The sequence below is a fragment of the Dendropsophus ebraccatus genome, chromosome 7 (genome assembly GCF_027789765.1).
Source record: "Dendropsophus ebraccatus isolate aDenEbr1 chromosome 7, aDenEbr1.pat, whole genome shotgun sequence".
Lineage (NCBI taxonomy): Eukaryota > Metazoa > Chordata > Amphibia > Anura > Hylidae > Dendropsophus > Dendropsophus ebraccatus.
This window is the reverse complement of record NC_091460.1, coordinates 124426871-124444428: the sequence shown is the minus strand read 5'-3', so window position 1 is coordinate 124444428 and position 17558 is coordinate 124426871. Positions and strand designations below refer to the sequence as shown.

Here is a 17558-nt window from a genome sequence, read left to right as displayed (position 1 = left end):
TATATATATATATATATATATATATATATATATACAGTATGCTTTACTGCTGGTGCACTGATAACCCATGACCTCTGCATGCAGCTCTGCACATTTTCCTACTTGATTGGCAGCTGGAGAACAGAGGTCGTTATCTGTGCAGTGAAGCAAAGATCTCTGTCTTCTGCTTGTTAACCTTTTTTTTGTGTTGCAGCATGTAAGTAAACATTGGGTGACTTACACACTGCAGTACATATGGGTTAAGCAGAAAGACACACACTCTTACCTTCTCCCCCAGGCCCCCCTCCTGCAAGGGCCCCATAGCAACTGCCTACCCTGCCTCTATGGTAGCTACGCCCCTGCATCAGTGATATCTGAGAGATGAGGCTCTCAAATGTGAAGATGTGAAGATCCCTAAGCTAAGTGCAATGAATGCTATTCAATATCTTTGAGATCCACAATTGTTTCTTATGTATCACAATAATAAACTGACCATATGTGGAACAAATCTGTTAGGCTAAAGCAATGTAAAGCAATTTCCAGTGATGCTTATCATTTTTCCTATAGAAATGAATACAAAGTAGCAGGAGAGGACATCTGAGGTCCTCAGTGCAAGAACAGTATATGTGCCCCTTGCACATCATCATCACATCATCCTCCTTATTATAGAGTATTCTTCTCATTGTTATATCTCCAACAATAATTGATGAGGTATATCAGCCACAACAGGCTTTAGGACCATGTAGAATCCCGGCTTGTGTAGGGCGCAGGTGTCCAAATAAGCCACAGATTAGGGCAGTTGTTTCATAAAAAGGGATATTTATTAGGATCACGACGCGTTTCGGCCACCAAATATAAGGTGGCCTTTCTCAAGTTTTAAAACTTGAGAAAGGCCACCTTATATTTGGCGGCCGAAACGCGTCGTGATCCTAATAAATATCCCTTTTTATGAAACAACTGCCCTAATCTGTGACTTATTTGGACACCTGCGCCCTACACAAGCCGGGATTCTACATGGTCCTAAAGCCTGTTGTGGCTGATATACCTCATCACTGTTTGTACGACTCCCTTGGACGTACCCCGGCAGGAGCTGCGGTGTTCTACCTACTATGCCTGACATAGAGTTGTGCCTATAATTCAGCACAACTCCACTAGGTGAGTGCAACACTCTCTTCTTGTGTGTTTGTTACTCTTATCATCTTTTATTGCACCAGGAGGAGCCCCCACCCCTCTTCTCTCCTTTCCAACAATAATTAGCACTAGTAATTGGAAATTCATCAGGTACATAGTGTGTGGACAAGTCTATTGCTAAAGTACAAAAGGCAGTAAAAGATGAAAAATGACTTGCGGTGAGTTAGTGAAAATATAAAAAATATTAGTGGACTGCAAATGGCAGTAATGCTTTAATAAATAAAATAAAATAAAAAATAACTCAGTTCATTATACTCAATCTAATAGGATTAGAGATGAGTGAACCGAACTACATAAAATGAAATACGCACAATGTAATACACATGAAAAAGAGCCTATGCTCACCAGTCTGCACTCGCCCGGTGTCCTCTTACAGGTCCCCGGTGTCCTCCTACAGATCCCCGGTGTCCCCCGCCAACTTGTTTTGTCCATATTTACTTATGACAGCGTGTTTTCATTCCAGTGTTGCTGTTGGAAACAAAAGGGGTGCGCAAACCAGTCACCAACCAAATTAACATCTACCAAAACCTCTGCTAAATGACCCCAACGGATCCTGAACAATATAGCTCCAAAATGCGTTACCACAGCAGATATTAACCCCAAAAAATCAAACACATGAGCCACATAAACAATTTGTTAAAAATATATCAAAGTTTATTGAAGACAAAAATTATTGTTACATAAATACACATACTTAATAGTAAAATATGGAGGTAGGACAAAACACACAGCAAGGGAAGAGGAACTGCATGGCATCTGAATAGAAACCTATCCTGTACACACTTAAGCCAATGAGATTCATATAAACAAAATGCAATAGCTTAGTGCAAAAATAAAAATGCTCACAGGCAGTGTGTGTAGAACATGTCCTACATAGTACAGCACTGGTCATAAAAACAAAGAAAAATACAGATGCATGGGTAGCAATCAAGATAGAGTATCCCAATAATGGCAAGTGCAGATTACATCAAGGAAAGATCTCTAGACATAGCTAAACATGCAGCATGTAGAAAAATGTTAGCATACAAAAGGAAAATAAAGCTGGAGGTGAACAAGTAGTTATTTAAAGTGCAGAGAATGCTGCGCGGTGATCTTACCCAAGGAACACCCCAACGCACGTCTCAGCTCACAGAGAAATTACTGTGAGTTTGGTGTCTCCCAGAAAATTTGTTTAACTTTGTTTCCTGTCTTTACAGCTAAAAATAAACCCACCTTCAAGGCAAAGAAGTAGTGATTACAAACCTCAGGAGAAGATAGAACCCCATCTGATTGGAGACAAAGGGGCATATGTGGGTTTAGTCGCTGTAGACAAAGGAGTATATGTCCTAAATAACAAATCCAGGCTCACCCAGGACAAGGTTTGTACTGAACATAGCTATACCATTTGACACAAAGCAATATCAATGTATATAGTTTTGCTTTAAAATCAGTTAACTAAGGTTATAGGAGATCCAGAACAAAGTCCGTACTGTACTGATATAATATTTGCAAGTTTAAAGTGCAGCCTCACTTTGGAGTAGACAAGTCAGCAGATGCTTAAAAATTGATTTGTCTAACCTGCTGATAGGTCCCCTTTAAGCAAATTATTTGAATATTTATTGATAGGGGTATTTGCTAGAAAGGTCTGAACATTGCTGGGCTTTTGCAGCCCAGGGGAGTTATATCTCCTGGTTAGAGATGAGCAAACTCTTCAAAAGTTTGGTTTGACAAGTTTGACGAACCTTGAAGCAAAGTTCGGGTTTGTCTTAACCAAAGATTAACCAAACTAAAGCAGCGTAACGATTGCAGGCATTTAGCTGTTTTAGTGAGGTTCTGCAAGTTCATTTATGACTACTTACCTGTCTAAGCTCCCCCGGTGTTCTCCTATGGGTCTATGGTGTGCTACGCTGATCGCAGCTGCCTCCACTTGCAAGACGAACTCATCTCGAGAGTGACAGTCTGCTCAGCCAATCACTGTCTCTTTGGTAGTTCCATACATGGCAATTGTAATTTTGTAACAGCTGAAGTGCCACAAGTCAGCATGGTCAGTCAGCACACAATTATTTCAGATCTTGCTGATCTGGGGTTGTCAGACCCTTGTTCTGCTGCTGTAGATACATGTGTAAGAACAGAATAGTAGTAGTAGGGTTTATAATTGTGACACTTCTTTTCTTAAACCTAGATATGGGATGATGTACAGCAAAATGACCTTGGGTGCACAGCCGGAAGTGGAGCCAACCCTTTGGGTGTATTTCAAGATGCTGGCATAGATTTTACAACCAGTTTAGATATAAAAACTTTACCAAGAAGTGGTAAGTATAAAAAAGCAATCATGCAGCCCTGTGCACAATGGAATACACCTATGTACACCATGCACCACTTATATCTACTGTATAGTTTTAGTGCTATGTACTGTAGTTACTTTCAAGAGGCATAACTGTATAGCGTAGGTGTGGTGTCCCACTGTTAAGTGCCTTATGCACCTGTTGCAAAGTTCTGACTCCGGGTTAGGTGGTGATGAAGTAGTCTACAGTTTAGCCACTAGATGTCAGTATCTTTTATATGCTTATATTCTTGCTTGCACAGCTGAAGTCAGTGATGGGTTAATGTTATTGTACCATGTGTTCTGTGCTAACCTATAGGAGGTGCTCTCTTGTTCTCAACCTATCTATGCTCTCCACACACACTCTCCCTTTTACCTACTACCACTACGTTCAGTATGCAGTGCTAAGCACTTTAAAGGGAGGAGTCCAGGAACACTCTAACCCACTGTGAGAACACGTCTAAAAAGCACAGGGCAGTATCCTGAACAAAAGAGGAACTAGCCTGGATAGGCAAAGCTACCGTAAAGAAGGTCTACGTATCCTATCTCGCAGTGCAGGTAACTAGGACACCCCTGGACACTTAGCTAAGCCCAGATAACCATGGCTGGGGCTTGTAGTACCCTGACAGGATGGGTCCCTCGACACCGTAGGGCACAAGGTGGTCAGACACAGTATAAACACAACTACAAGTATAGTATCTCATTACAAAGTATATTTCTTCCTGTTCTGGCAAAGTACATAGCTACCATGGGTTGGGGCTTCTTTAACAAACTCTTCTCCACTACTCAACTCTTCAAGCACCGCAACAGCTACCTCTCTCCTACTCTACTTCTCTAAGCACCTCATCAAGCACAAGTTCCAGCACTAAAGTCTGTGTCAAAGATTTATCTATATTGTAAAAGTGTATTGTACTAAAGAACTCTGCAGTAAAGCTGTTCTATTTTTACAACACTGGAACTCCTACTGGGACTCATACGGGTCATACTTCGTACACACCAGCACCCATACACACCAACAGTACAGCTTGGTTAATTTTTCCCCTTTCTGTGAGTGGCAGTACCGATAGTCCGGGTGGGTCAGTTGTCACTCAGGACTACTGTGACAAGAGCCCAAGGGACCGACAAAAAAATTGGCAGGTCACCAATCATTAGGGAACACAGACAGCCACATAAACAAAGCACCTCTTTGGCTGAGCTTACACAACACCTATAATTGTACCTCACTACACATGCGCTGGGCCACTCCGCTGAGAGTAGTAGTAGGTGGTAGTACTGTGTAGGGACCCGGTTAGCCACTTGCCTGATGGTATGTCACGGTATGGGCACAAGGGATAGCAGCTGTAAACCGGGAACCTGACCAAGCAGAGGCCGAGCAATTCTTCGTTGTCCTTAGTCAGGGTACCAATAATTAAACCAATGCCAGGGTTCAGAAACAACTGTAGTTGTGCATTTATTGAAACAGTAGTAACTAGTGGCAACAGTCTCTCCGGATGCAACCGGGAATAAGGCAGACTTGAATAAGGCAAAGCAATGGGTGATGCTGCAATAGGCTGTGATGGTAGCGTACTGAATGATGGGAGTAGTAGTACTGAGGATAAGATACTGGGAGGAATGAAGCTGAGACAAATACTTGCTGTGAATGATGATGGGAGATGATGAGAGGAATGACTAAAGAATTGGCACCCAAGATGAGAATCTTTAGGACTTTAGAAGGAAGACACAGCCAGGTCCCAACTGGACCGGGACACTTCTAGTAACACTGGAGCAGCAGAGCACACATGTCTCTCTCCTGGCAGTGGAGAGAGGACACACACAACCTGTCCCCTTGAAGGTAAGAGATAGGACTCAGGAACAACAGAGCAACACACCCTTCTCCCCTAAAGATGGAGAGAAGACTGAGGTAGGACAGGAAGTCACATGGTATTCCCAGCCAAAGCTCGATGGCCATTGGGGTTACCATGGAAGCAGGGGACAGTCACGTGACACCAAACCATTGCATCATCACACCATTAGGACATATAGAACCAAATATACATGAAAATGAGTAAAACAGCAGACCTGAATACTGCGAGGGGTGACACCATACAGTTTGCAGTGGACCATAGTTTTCCAGAATAGAGGCAATAACATATTGACTGACTCAGATATAAAGATACACTTTGGAGGAAACAACAAGAGAAGGAACTCAGTTCTGGGACACTGCACACAGGCATAGAGGCTGCCAGCTCTGCTGTTATAGCCAGGATTAGGGTTAAGTATCCTGCCACTTAACCCCTCAGTCAGATGACACATTCGGTGGCAACCACAGCACCTAGAAACAACATTTGGACACCTCATAGCTTCACATACCTCCTACTCCAGTGCTTCCCAATTCCTGTCCTCATTCCCCACCAACAGGTCATGTTTTGAAGATTTCACAGGTGATATAATTATACTCATCAGGTGCATCAGGTATTGTCACAAGTGTTCTTTGTATGGGATATCCTCAAAACATGGCCTGTTGGTGGGCCGTGAGGGCTGGAATAGAGAAGCACTGCCCTACGCAATAGTGTTGTTAACAATAATGAATTAACAAGCAATCCAGCGCAGAGATTGATGGCAGTTCTTACAGTCCTGATTTGGCATCAGTGTTAAATACCAGATGTAATAGGCTGGAGCACTTCAGTTTGATCCATTTTTAATTTAAGGCCAACCAAAAATTTTAAATTTATGTTGAAACTGTAAAGCGAATGTACCACTAGGACATCACTTTTTTGACTTTTACATGAATAGACCAGTGCTAGTGCGGGGATGCCAATGTCATGGTCCTTTTTTTTGAACCGTGGCCTGGTTCCCGTGCATCAAGCACTGTAGGCGAGCCACCCGACCCCCAGTGTGACAATCTCCGTACCCTCTGTGATGCGGCTCCATTAATTCATTGATACATATATATATAGTCACAAGTGAATTGACCTTAAGTAAAGGTATTTATTTCACATGCTAAATTCTATTAAAAACATGACATCAAATTAATTTCTTCATCCCCCCCCCCCCCCCCCCCCATCCCAGGAGTGGCCTCCTTCCATGCCTAATTTATCATGGTTTACACCTAATTTGTATGTTTTCCAGATTTCTCCTGCTCTACAAGCCCACATAGACGTAGTCGTCGTTCAATAGAAATAGTGGAAGCAAAACAAAAGAAAGGTGATTGTTTTAACTACCTTAAATATAGAGTTCATTTTATTTGAAATGTTATATTAAAAGTTATATTAATGTTTAATCATAATTAACTAATATTCCCTGAAAAATACGATGATAGATGACGTGGTTGTCTGTTGGTGCCCATACAAAATATGCAGGTTTACCTCTTTATTATTTTATTGTTTTACAGCAAGTGCGGCTCCTGCACACCTGAGACCATGCTGTTTGGCTGGATTGCATGAGAATCCTATAGGACTTTCATGTAGTAAGAGAAGAAGACAAGTTGAGCAGGGCGAGGAATGTGTGGCCATGTTCCTTGAGTGCTGCCTACATGTGGAGGAGCTAAAGAAACAAGTTACTGGTGACTTAGGGATGGACAGGTGTAAGTCTTTACTTTCTCTAAGAAGGTAATTCTGTTAGGTTGTATTTTATTTTACCAACATGAAAACATTTTTTTTTTTATAAAGAGTGTCTGTTTAGTAGATGCCTCTAACAAGATTTATGTCTATTCTGGACTATAAGTGGTCTTGAGCAAAGAAGGTGAGCTGTTAGCTATTAGGCCCTACTATAGCCCTATAAGATAGCCTTATGTATAGTATCAGACCCTCAGACTGCATTGTATCATATAACATTAGGGAACCTTGAAAAATAAATATCAATTGCATTCAAAATTATTCAGTACTCAAAGATCTACTTGTATATATGCATATAGACTTCAATTTACAGCACATGTAGATCATAAGATAGATAGATCCATATCTTGTATGACGGTAGGTATACCACAGGAGGGATATCTTGGTCCACAGACCTTTGTCAACTGGTATACCTTGGATGGTGAAGAATAGAAAATGATGCCAATCCTAAAGTTAAAAAAAGGCGATGCCTGCAATCAGCGGGGTACACTGGGGACCTGTATGTCTAGGGAAGTACGTGTATGCCTTGTATTTTTGGTCTAAATAAGGCATTATTTCAATTCAGTCGGTGAGTGCCGCTACTATTTCTCTCTACGGTACTGCTGACATTTCCAGGGCTAAAGTGTTTATGAAAAGAAAGATGTTTGGTAACCTACAGGAATAATGCAGGTTATTTATTATTTTTTTTAGCTATTGATGAGGACAGTGAGGAAGATCTGGAATATGACAATGCACCTCGAAGCAATTTCCCTGAGAGCTGGCGCTGGACTATTCTGCACCTTCAATCTGATTCAAAAGATGAGTAAGTGAGAAGAGCATAAAGAATGAAATAACACAAAGACAGTACACACTGTATATATAGTATTGTGTGTTATATTTTAATTCTAAAGGGGACATTTATGAAGACCAGTGAACCCGTACTTTTATATTAGGCCCCGTCTCCATTACCCTGCCGGACTCACTAAGAAGCGTGCGAAACTGGCTTGACCCGCGTCTGCCATACAGCGGGTGCAGAAATCTACACCTGCTCCTGAGCAGGTATAGATTTCTGCCATGATTTACTCCTGCGAGTATGCGTAAATCATGTTACTGTAAGTCTGGCATGGGAGGAGGCCGCGACTCCTTCCCACCTCCCCACAACCTTCCGCCCACCCACCGGGGAATACGGCAGGCGTGTGCCACAGAGTAGGTAAGTATCTGCGCCTTCTCCGTGGAGTTCCCTATGGGCAGAGGTTTGAAATATCCCCCCCCCCCCTAAATGTTTAAAGGGGTTTTCATTTCGTGATTAATTTAGATAACAAGAGATAACTTGTAAACAACTTAAAATTCACATTACTGAAGATTCAAATCTAATGTATACGAGGTGGAGGCATAGTACTTAAACAGTTAGGCAGGCCTGGCTTTACACTTGAGTAGGCTAAGCCCAAGTTGTATACAGTATGTCTTTCTTAGGGTTTATGGAGCTTAAAGGGTTAATTCACCCCCCAAAAAAATTCTTTCAAATTTACTGGTCCCAGCAAGTGCCAGAGGTTTTTAATTTACTGCTATTCTTTCTAGTCTGCGGTTAAGAAAATCACGGCACTCACCTAATAAAGTTAAGCTTGGTAATTATGTGCAAAACATAATAAGCTGATGAAGGGTATATGCCGAAACGCGTCCTCCTGTGCTTTATGATGTTTTGCAAGTAATAAAAAAGCATAAATTTATTAGGTGAGTGCCGGGATTTTCTTAACCACTACTTCTGGGACGCCATCCCGCTACGAGCACCACCATCGCAAAAGTGCCGTCTCCTTTACAATACAAGATTCTTTCCAGTCTAAAACAGTGCTCTCTGCTGACACCTCTGTCTGTGAAAGAAATTGTACAGGGCAGTTGCAAATACCAATAGAAACCTCTCATGCTGTCCAGACTGGAAAGAATACACCACTTCCTGCAGGACATACAGCAGCTAATAAGTACTGGAAGACTTGAGACTTTTTAACAGAAGTACATTACAAATCTCTGGCACTTTCTGACACCAGTTGATTTGAAAGAAAAAAAATAGATGAACTCCCCCTTTAATCTTTCTTTATTATAGTCCTTGGAACTAGTCCTGGTTGCATTCTTCCTTGTGCAGACTATAAGATGCTTGGCTCACAGTTTGGGTCACTTCACCCATAGCAGAGCTTGGAGCCAGAAAAACACATTTTCACAGATCTGACGATGGGACAACCAATATACAATGCCAGAGTGGGACAAGATATTTATATAGATGAATAAATTTATTCAAAAATGTCTTTGTGTAAGCTCATTTATCTCTTTCATTTTTAGGACTGTCGATGTACCATTACCTCTCAGCCTACCAGATTCCATCACCACTTGGGTAATACAAGCAATCAGTATTAGAAAGGACAAAGGTAATGTGGATTAAGACTAAACAATGCTATGATCACCAACATTTTACTAATTGGAAAGGAAAAAAAAGTCTCAGGCACCATCAGCTACTGTGCCTACCGTCCATTCCTAATATATATTCGACAAATGTTTCTTGGTCCTCCTAAATCTGCTAAAGTTAGTAACTAAGCTACAGTATTACACTACAGATCAGGTGTGAGATTGGGTCAAGCCACAGAAAGACATATTTTCCCCTTAAGGCCTCTAAATTCAAACTACTAAAGTCTTCAGTACCAGCAAGAAGGTCAAGCCTGACGTGAAGAGAAGATTTTGCCTTTTGAAGCCCCTGAACCTAATTCAGAATCAGTCACCCTGCTGTTAGATGGTTGCCCTACAACAAGTTCTAGTTGGGCTGGGCTCAGTGACAAAGGCATTGTGTAGAGCAGTGTTCCTCAACTTCAGTCCTCAAGGACCACCAACAGGTCATGTTTTGAGGATTTCCTTAGTATTTCAAAGCCGATATAATTATAGTCAGTGCACCAGGTAACATAACAGGTGTTATTTAAATGGGATAGCTTCACATTCTAACCTGTTGGTGGTTCTTGAGGACTGGAGCTAGGGAATCCTGGTTTCACATAAGACTGCCTACAATCTACCCTGAGAGGAAAGTTTTACTCACCACCTGTTTCAAAATTGACTAGTATAGGTAACAGATCTCCAAGGACTTTCTTGAGTTTCCTAACTTTTGTCAGCACAAGTCAAAGTTAGTACCCAGTAGCTACACGTCACAACTGTCTTTTCTACATGTGCCGTTCAGGTCCAGTAGGAACTTTAGAAATATGTTATTTAGTACATACAGCAAGTTATTTATTTCTTCCCTGATTGCTGTGTAATATGATAATTTTGACCAGTCAAATTTAAATCTCATGTACAGAACAAAATACTTTGTACATTTAACATAATAAAAACATTTGGACTGATTTCAGAACATGATGAGGAATACACGTTCAATGTTCAGGAATAAAATGAGATAACAAAAGTAACGTAAGTGACGGTTGAAATTTTTTTTTCAGGCATATGTGTATCAGAACCTTATGAAGTGACCACCTTCAAAGATTTTTTTGTTGACCTGAGAATGCCTTATAGTGTCGTAAAAAATGAACAAGTCCAGATTCGAGCAGTGGTTCACAACTATAGGCCATATGAAGTTAAGGTTAGTTTTTTTTGTGTTTCAGTAACCGATCCTGTCACGTATGACATTATACAATGATATGATTTGAGACTTCTTGGGCTATGGTCACACACAGTTTGACGGGCATGAACTGTGACAATCTGCCCTCCCCTCTGTGACGTGGCTCTATTAGAATCAATGGATTCGCATCACAGAGAAGAGGGGAGATAGCCTCCAGTGTGATGTACTAGTGGTATATTAACTTTAAACCCTCCCCAGCACTCAATACAACAATTTTGCATGCAGCAAGAAGCCTCAGGCTCCAAAATTAGACCAGCCTTTCACTTATTAATAAATTGCACTTTCAATACACTAGTCTATTACACTTAGGGCCCTAATACACGGAGCTATAATCTGCAATCAGGCCAATTCGGCAGATTATCGCTTCATGTGATAAAGATGATTAGTCACTTAAAACAACTGATCGCCATTATGGGGGTTTTACTTATACAACTGGAAGATTCTGCGTTTGACCAAGATTTTTTTTATCTCTTTATCTCTATTACTTTTTCTCTACATTTCCAGGTCAACGTGAAATTCTTTTATAATGAAAATATATGCAGTTTGGCTACAAAATCAAGAGGATACCAGGAAACAGTTAGAGTACCAGGAGACTCATCCAAGGTGGTGTACTTTGTTGTAATCCCACTCAAAGCAACAGAAATTTACATAGACGTTTTGGCTGCCGTGACCGGTGAACGAACATTTGACCGAGTTAGAAAAACGCTTCATGTTTTGGTATGAACGTATGTATTTCTACTGCTATAAATGACTATATTATAGAATGACTAATCTACTGCTATAATGAAACCAATCACTGTAGTAAATACACTGAGCCAAGGCAAGGGATTTGAGCAGCAGGTGCCGTGATTATTTAATCCGTTATTCGGAATAAATTCACTAAATTAAAACCCTTAAAGGGGTGGTGTCACAAAGAAAACTAGTTCTATGGGGTTGTATTGTGTTAAATGAAACATATTTACTAACATTTCTTAAAATGTATAGTTTAAGAGATATAGACTGACTAATCCCCCTATGTGCTGATTAGAGTAATAACCTGTTGCCCATGGTTACGGACCGTCAGGCATCCACTTTCTTGGAACGCTCATGCGCCGTTCAATATCTGTCACATGATCTGTCTGATTAGTACAGGCAGTTGGTTTTCACTTAAAAAAATATATATATATTTAAAGCGACGGACCCCGTGAAGCAAGGAGAGAGTTAATGTATAAACAGACAGCGCAGGAGCCGAGCAGCAGCCAAAGTGGTAAAGGGGGCGGCTGCATTACATACTCGCTGCGGTCTTTCAGACTGCTGCAAGTATGTAGTGACAGGGACCTGCCAGGACTTTGACTCGTATCAGATCTTGCTGCAAAACTTGCAGTGGGATTTCCACTGCGAATCGGTACATGTGAACGTACCCTAAAAGATAATTTTTTGCTCTAACCAAGAGACCGGGCACATTTTAAAAGACACAACCGGTAAAGATTTACTCATCAAACGGAAGGTACTAGCAGTTTGGTGGGGTGGTGGATACAGAGTCGCTTTAATAAATGGCACAATCATTGTCTAAAGTGCTTGTTATCTAATTTTTGGCTTATTTGGAGCAGCAGAACTCCCTCCAGAGCTCTAAGTTGGGGAAGTATAATTTTGCTAACCGATTTATTTCTTAATTTTGATTACTTTTAACCATTTTCTGTCTTTCATTTTTCAGCCAGAAGGGAAACTTGTGAGAAAACAAGCTAAAAGCCTAACAATAAACCCTAAAGGTTAGATTCCTACTGTCTTAGAATATTTAAATGTGGTGTCTTATTTTGAAGAGCCATTCCAGCCTTGGGCCATGTTCACATGCTGTAAAAGAGCGGCCGTTCTATGAAAAGGCCGTGTCATAGAACTACCGCTGTCTGAGATGTTCAACCCGGCCGGTACTGCAGTACCAGCCGGGTGAACATCACTTCTTTGTAATTAGAATCCGAGCACATTCGGGTGTGCCTGCACTCTAATTAGCCATAGCAGACAATGTAAAGTACGTCCGGAGACACACTTTACATTGCCTACACAGTCTATATTGTGTGGCCGCTGTTCAATGAATAGCGGCCGCACGAATAGACATGGCAGTTTTCTCTGCGGCCGCATGGAACCCCGATCGGAGTGTCTACGTGGTATATACAGCCGAATGCGATTGGCCGCTGTGATTAAACAACGGCCATTGTTTAATCCAGAAACACAGGGTGTGAACTAGGCCTTAAACAGTTACAGTATTTAGTGAAACCCCCACTGTTTCCTCCTAAAACTAGGGACCATTTAAATTGCTCCTTGCCATAATTATCCTCCAATTCTAGCTATTGGTGGGGGTCTGGCTGCTGCATACATTATGTCTGGCTCATAGATGTCTATTGAAACTAGACTGTATGGATTAACTGGAGCATTGTGATTAACAGGAAGCCGCCAGCGGATATACATCAAAACCGAAGCTTTAGAAGAAATGGTGCCGGACAGCGATGCTTCAAACTTCATTAGTATACAAGGTATAATTTATATTAGTAATAATGGAGAAATAATTATATTCTCTATTAAAGAAAAACTATACGAAGGTTAGGCTGGGTTCACACTACATTGTTTTTCATCTGTTTTTACAAAAAACGGATGCATTTGTGTGCCTCCATTTTGATACGTTTTTCCATTGACTTCCATTATAAAAAAAAAAGGATCAAAACGCATCATTTTTTTTTTTGCGTACACAAACATGCACACAAATGCACCCGTTTTTTTCATCTGCTTTTTGTAAAAACGGATGAAAAAAAAAAAAAACGTAGCGTGAAACCAGCCTGAGTAATTTTTTTTTTTAGACATTTATAAAAAAATTTTACCTCGGTCTCAGATATATATTCTGTAAAGTGCATATACACTGAGACAGAAACAATATTACCAACATTTGTTTGCTTTCATACGACTCAGTTTAAAATTTTGTGTCGTTTCAGGCGATATCATGGGAGAGACTCTATTAGGTATCCTAGATCCTAACTATCTTGGATCACTTATATACGTTCCGTTTGGCTGCCCAGAACAGAACATGATCACTACGACTCCAAATGTCATTTTAACTAAGTATTTGGATGCCACTAAAAGGTGGGATGCTGTTGGAGCTGAAAAAAGGAGAGCGGCTGTTAATAATATTTATAAAGGTATCGTGTTTTACCCGTCATACAGCTATGTATTTCTCTTAAGTGGATTGGCCGGCTACTGCAACTGGCTAGAGATTGCTGTGAGATGAGGGGTGAAGCGCACAGCCACATGCTTCTCCTATGTTGTTCTTATCAAAACTTTTGACATGTTTTTGTGACAGCAACCTGCAAGTGTCAGGACTTACAGCATATACTCCCTCCATCATACACACAAAAAAACTGTTCTAAAGATTTTTTCAAATGAGGTTCTTAGCAAACCATTTTAACAAAAAGAGTGTACCATGTGACCACGTTAAGGTGACCTCAATAGGAAATGGTTCCTAACGCTGGCCTCTCTGAGGATATAAGCCATGGACACTTTAGACCTCTGCCTGGGCTTTAGTTACTGTAACTTTGAAAACCCCGCTGACAGACTCCCCTTAACCTCCATATCCACCACGGCGTACAGTTGCGTTGTATTCCAGGTAAAGGGGTATACAGAGGGCTCAAGTTCTGACAGCGACATTTTAAAAGCAGAAAAACCTGTCATTGGTGGTCCAGGGGTCGGCTCGGCTATACAATCGATACAGTCACAGGGAGCAGATGCCTTGTAGAGGCAGCCTGAAGGCCCTATTCCACGGAACGAATGTCGTTCGTATTCGGCCGATATCGGCCGCTACGAACGATAATCGTCCCGTGGAATAGAGTGCAATGATCAGCCGACATCGTTCATGTCGGCTGATCGTTGCAGTCGCTTGTTTTTCAACATGTTGAAAAACAAGCGACTGATACAGCAACGATCTGCTGCTGTCGCTCCGTTGAATAGGAGCATCGGCAGCAGACGCTGCTGTATCCTATGGGCTGCCCGGACAATCATCGATACTCCGAGCAGCCCCCCCCCCCCCCGCAACTCCCCGCCGCCCCGCCCGCACTCACCCGCTCGCTGCAGCCGCGCTGAATAGCGGCGGCAGCGAGCGGGGAACGAGCGCTAAGAGCGCTCGTTTGCTCCTCTTAACGACCAGTGGAATAGGGGCATTATGCTTCTGCTTGGATTCCTCAGATTCTGCGTCGGATCGGCGATTGCTAAAGGCTTCCTACAAGGAGCTGAAAACATTGATCAATGCAATACATAGGTACTGCATTAATCTCTATGAGCAATCAAAGTATTGCTAATAGAAGTCCCCTAGAGGAGCAAAAAAGTGTAATATAAAAAAAATCCATCCCATAATAAAAGTTTAAACCACCCCCCTTTTTCCTATTTTTTAAATAAAAAAATATATAAATAAATAAAAATTTGCCACATGTGGGATCACCCAATCTTCTAAATGATCACTTTCCTGATCTTGCAAAGTAAACGACATAAGTGAAGAAAGTGCAAAATTTATAATTTTTGGTCATGTCACATCACAGAAAAAATAGAATAAAAAGTGATCAAAAAGTCAAATATATGCATGTCTGGTACCGTTAGAAACTACAGATCATGGTGCAAAGGATAAGTCTCACACACAATAAAAACAGATTTGACAAAAAAAAGTATGAACAATTATAAGTGCCAGAATAAAGCAATTTTATACACATTTATTTAAAAAAAAAGTTAAATATTTTTAAAAGAAGAAAAATAAAATAAAAGTTATATAAATTGGGTTGTAATCTCACTGATTTGAAGAATATAGATACTGTGTCAGTCTGACCACATGGCGAAAAGTCGCAGAAATGTTGCACAAATTAAAAAATTGCGCATGCATATTCACCTGGTACTGACCAGACGTACGCCCGCACCTGTTTGTGCAGCTTTTTAAAAAGTCGCAAATGATAAATTGGGCACTAATCCCAGATTATGGGAACTTTTGAGTGTATAATCAAAACAGGCCGAATAAAAAAAAAATATTCACCCGTCGAATACTGGTTCATAAATTTGATAAATTTCCCCCAATGTCTTTTGGACAGATTAGACGAAAACAGAGCTTTTTTATTAAAATTAAAAACATTATGTTTGGAGAAAGAAAAGCTCTCCATTAGAGCTGTGTTAGGCAAAAATTGCTGTTTTTTTTCTCTTGACAAATGACCTCTCACTTGCTACGTACCGAAACCAATGTTGCACTTTTTTCCGACCTGCGCTATTTATCTAGCTGTCTCTACATATTCCCATGAGCCTCAACACAGGAGGAGATTTATCAAACATGGCGTAAAGTGAAACTGGCTCAGTTGCCCCTAGCAACCAATCAGATTCCACCTTTCATTCCTCACAGACTCTTTTGAAAATGAAAGGTGGAATCTGATTGGTTGCTAGGGGCAACTGAGCCAGTTTCACTTTACACCATGTTTGACAAATCTTCCCCAGAGTGTTTTTGGTCAGTATTTTGCAACCAAAACCAGGAGTTGAATGAAAACAGAAAGGCTATGTTTTCACACACTAATGAAATTTAGTGGATAGCCACCATTTAAACGACGTCCATCCACTAAATTTCATCAGTGTGTGAACATAGCCTTTCTGTGTTTTCAATCAACTCCTGGGTTTGGTTGTAAAATACTGAACCAAATACTGAGCAAAAATACTGCGTGTGAACATAGCCTAAAACAGTATGCATGTTGATCTAATATAGTATGGTAAGCTTGATGAGAAAGCTGTTTTGTTCTTTTTCATACAGGATATCAGAACCAAATATCACATTTCTCTGGTGACTCTTTTCAGGGAAGCACATGGTAAGAGCTGATTTTTTTTTTTTTTTGCATCATCACTCTTAATAGGAACCTGTCACCAGATCAGCCACTAAACCACCACTATTTAGCTATACTGCTGGGGAATAGATTTGTGCACATTTCCAGGCCACAATGTCTGTTTGAGCATTAAGAACTCAAAATACTGTGCACACTTTATGTAAGTTACCCAATAATAGTTATGTGGGTAGTCGTAGTCCCCCAATGAGCTATTCACTCCTAGCTTGTTCTTGTTTTGGGAGTGGTTTTGCAGTTTTAGTTCACAACAGCTGCCAAAATAATGTTTGGGACCAGAAATGATCAAATTTACAGTCAGGGTATGTTCACACTGAGTAAAACAGGCGGAATTCCGCAGTGGAATCCAGGCTGTCTCAGTGTCCCATAGCCCGTCTATAAGAGAGTGAAGCATAAGAAACAACAGGTGGCTCAACCAAATACTGTGTGAAATCACGGGGGTGCCACTCAATGTCTAGATAGCAATAATGTTAACCCACAAAGAGACAAAGAGCTAGACAAATATTAAGTGCACTCCACCATATAATAAGTACATAAAGATATATGTCCAGAAAAATATATATGTAATTTTTATTAGTTGAAAGTACTCATGTAAAACACTCACAAAAAACACCACTACACAATACACTTAAAAACATTTAAAAATTCCAATAAGGAACATGCAAGTCTACGGTCTACCCACACAATCAATAAAGGGTATCAGACCTACGGGGGGTAGCAAACAAATAATATTGTCAACATGACCCAAAAATAAATCAAAAATATCGGCAAAGCAACAAACCAAAATGCCAAACCATAAAAGATATATAGATGTATGAGGCTAAGAAATTTTGTAAAATATATGTCACCCAGCACTACACAGGCAGAAAATGTATATATTTCGGTGCCTGGATGGATACAGGGTCATGGAGCTGCTACCCCCGGCAAAGAACCCCACGCGTATCGTCACCCTCCGGTGACTTCGTCAGGACGCGTGGGTGACGATACGCGTG

At 40.8% G+C, this 17558-nt stretch overlaps 1 protein-coding gene across 2 annotated transcripts in view; it reads left to right on the top strand.

The window, feature by feature from the left end:
- The window catches only part of LOC138797758 (A.superbus venom factor 1-like), a 61667-nt gene that overhangs the window by 18566 nt on the left and 25543 nt on the right, over positions 1–17558 (top strand). For both annotated transcript variants that reach the window (XM_069978362.1, XM_069978363.1), the window contains exons 14-25: positions 2367–2528; positions 3332–3461; positions 6581–6655; positions 6843–7034; positions 7756–7867; positions 9376–9461; positions 10512–10651; positions 11195–11407; positions 12384–12438; positions 13111–13197; positions 13651–13854; positions 16482–16536. In XM_069978362.1, the coding sequence (XP_069834463.1) occupies positions 2367–2528; positions 3332–3461; positions 6581–6655; positions 6843–7034; positions 7756–7867; positions 9376–9461; positions 10512–10651; positions 11195–11407; positions 12384–12438; positions 13111–13197; positions 13651–13854; positions 16482–16536 (1511 nt within the window). The remainder of the gene's footprint in view (positions 1–2366; positions 2529–3331; positions 3462–6580; positions 6656–6842; positions 7035–7755; positions 7868–9375; positions 9462–10511; positions 10652–11194; positions 11408–12383; positions 12439–13110; positions 13198–13650; positions 13855–16481; positions 16537–17558) is intronic.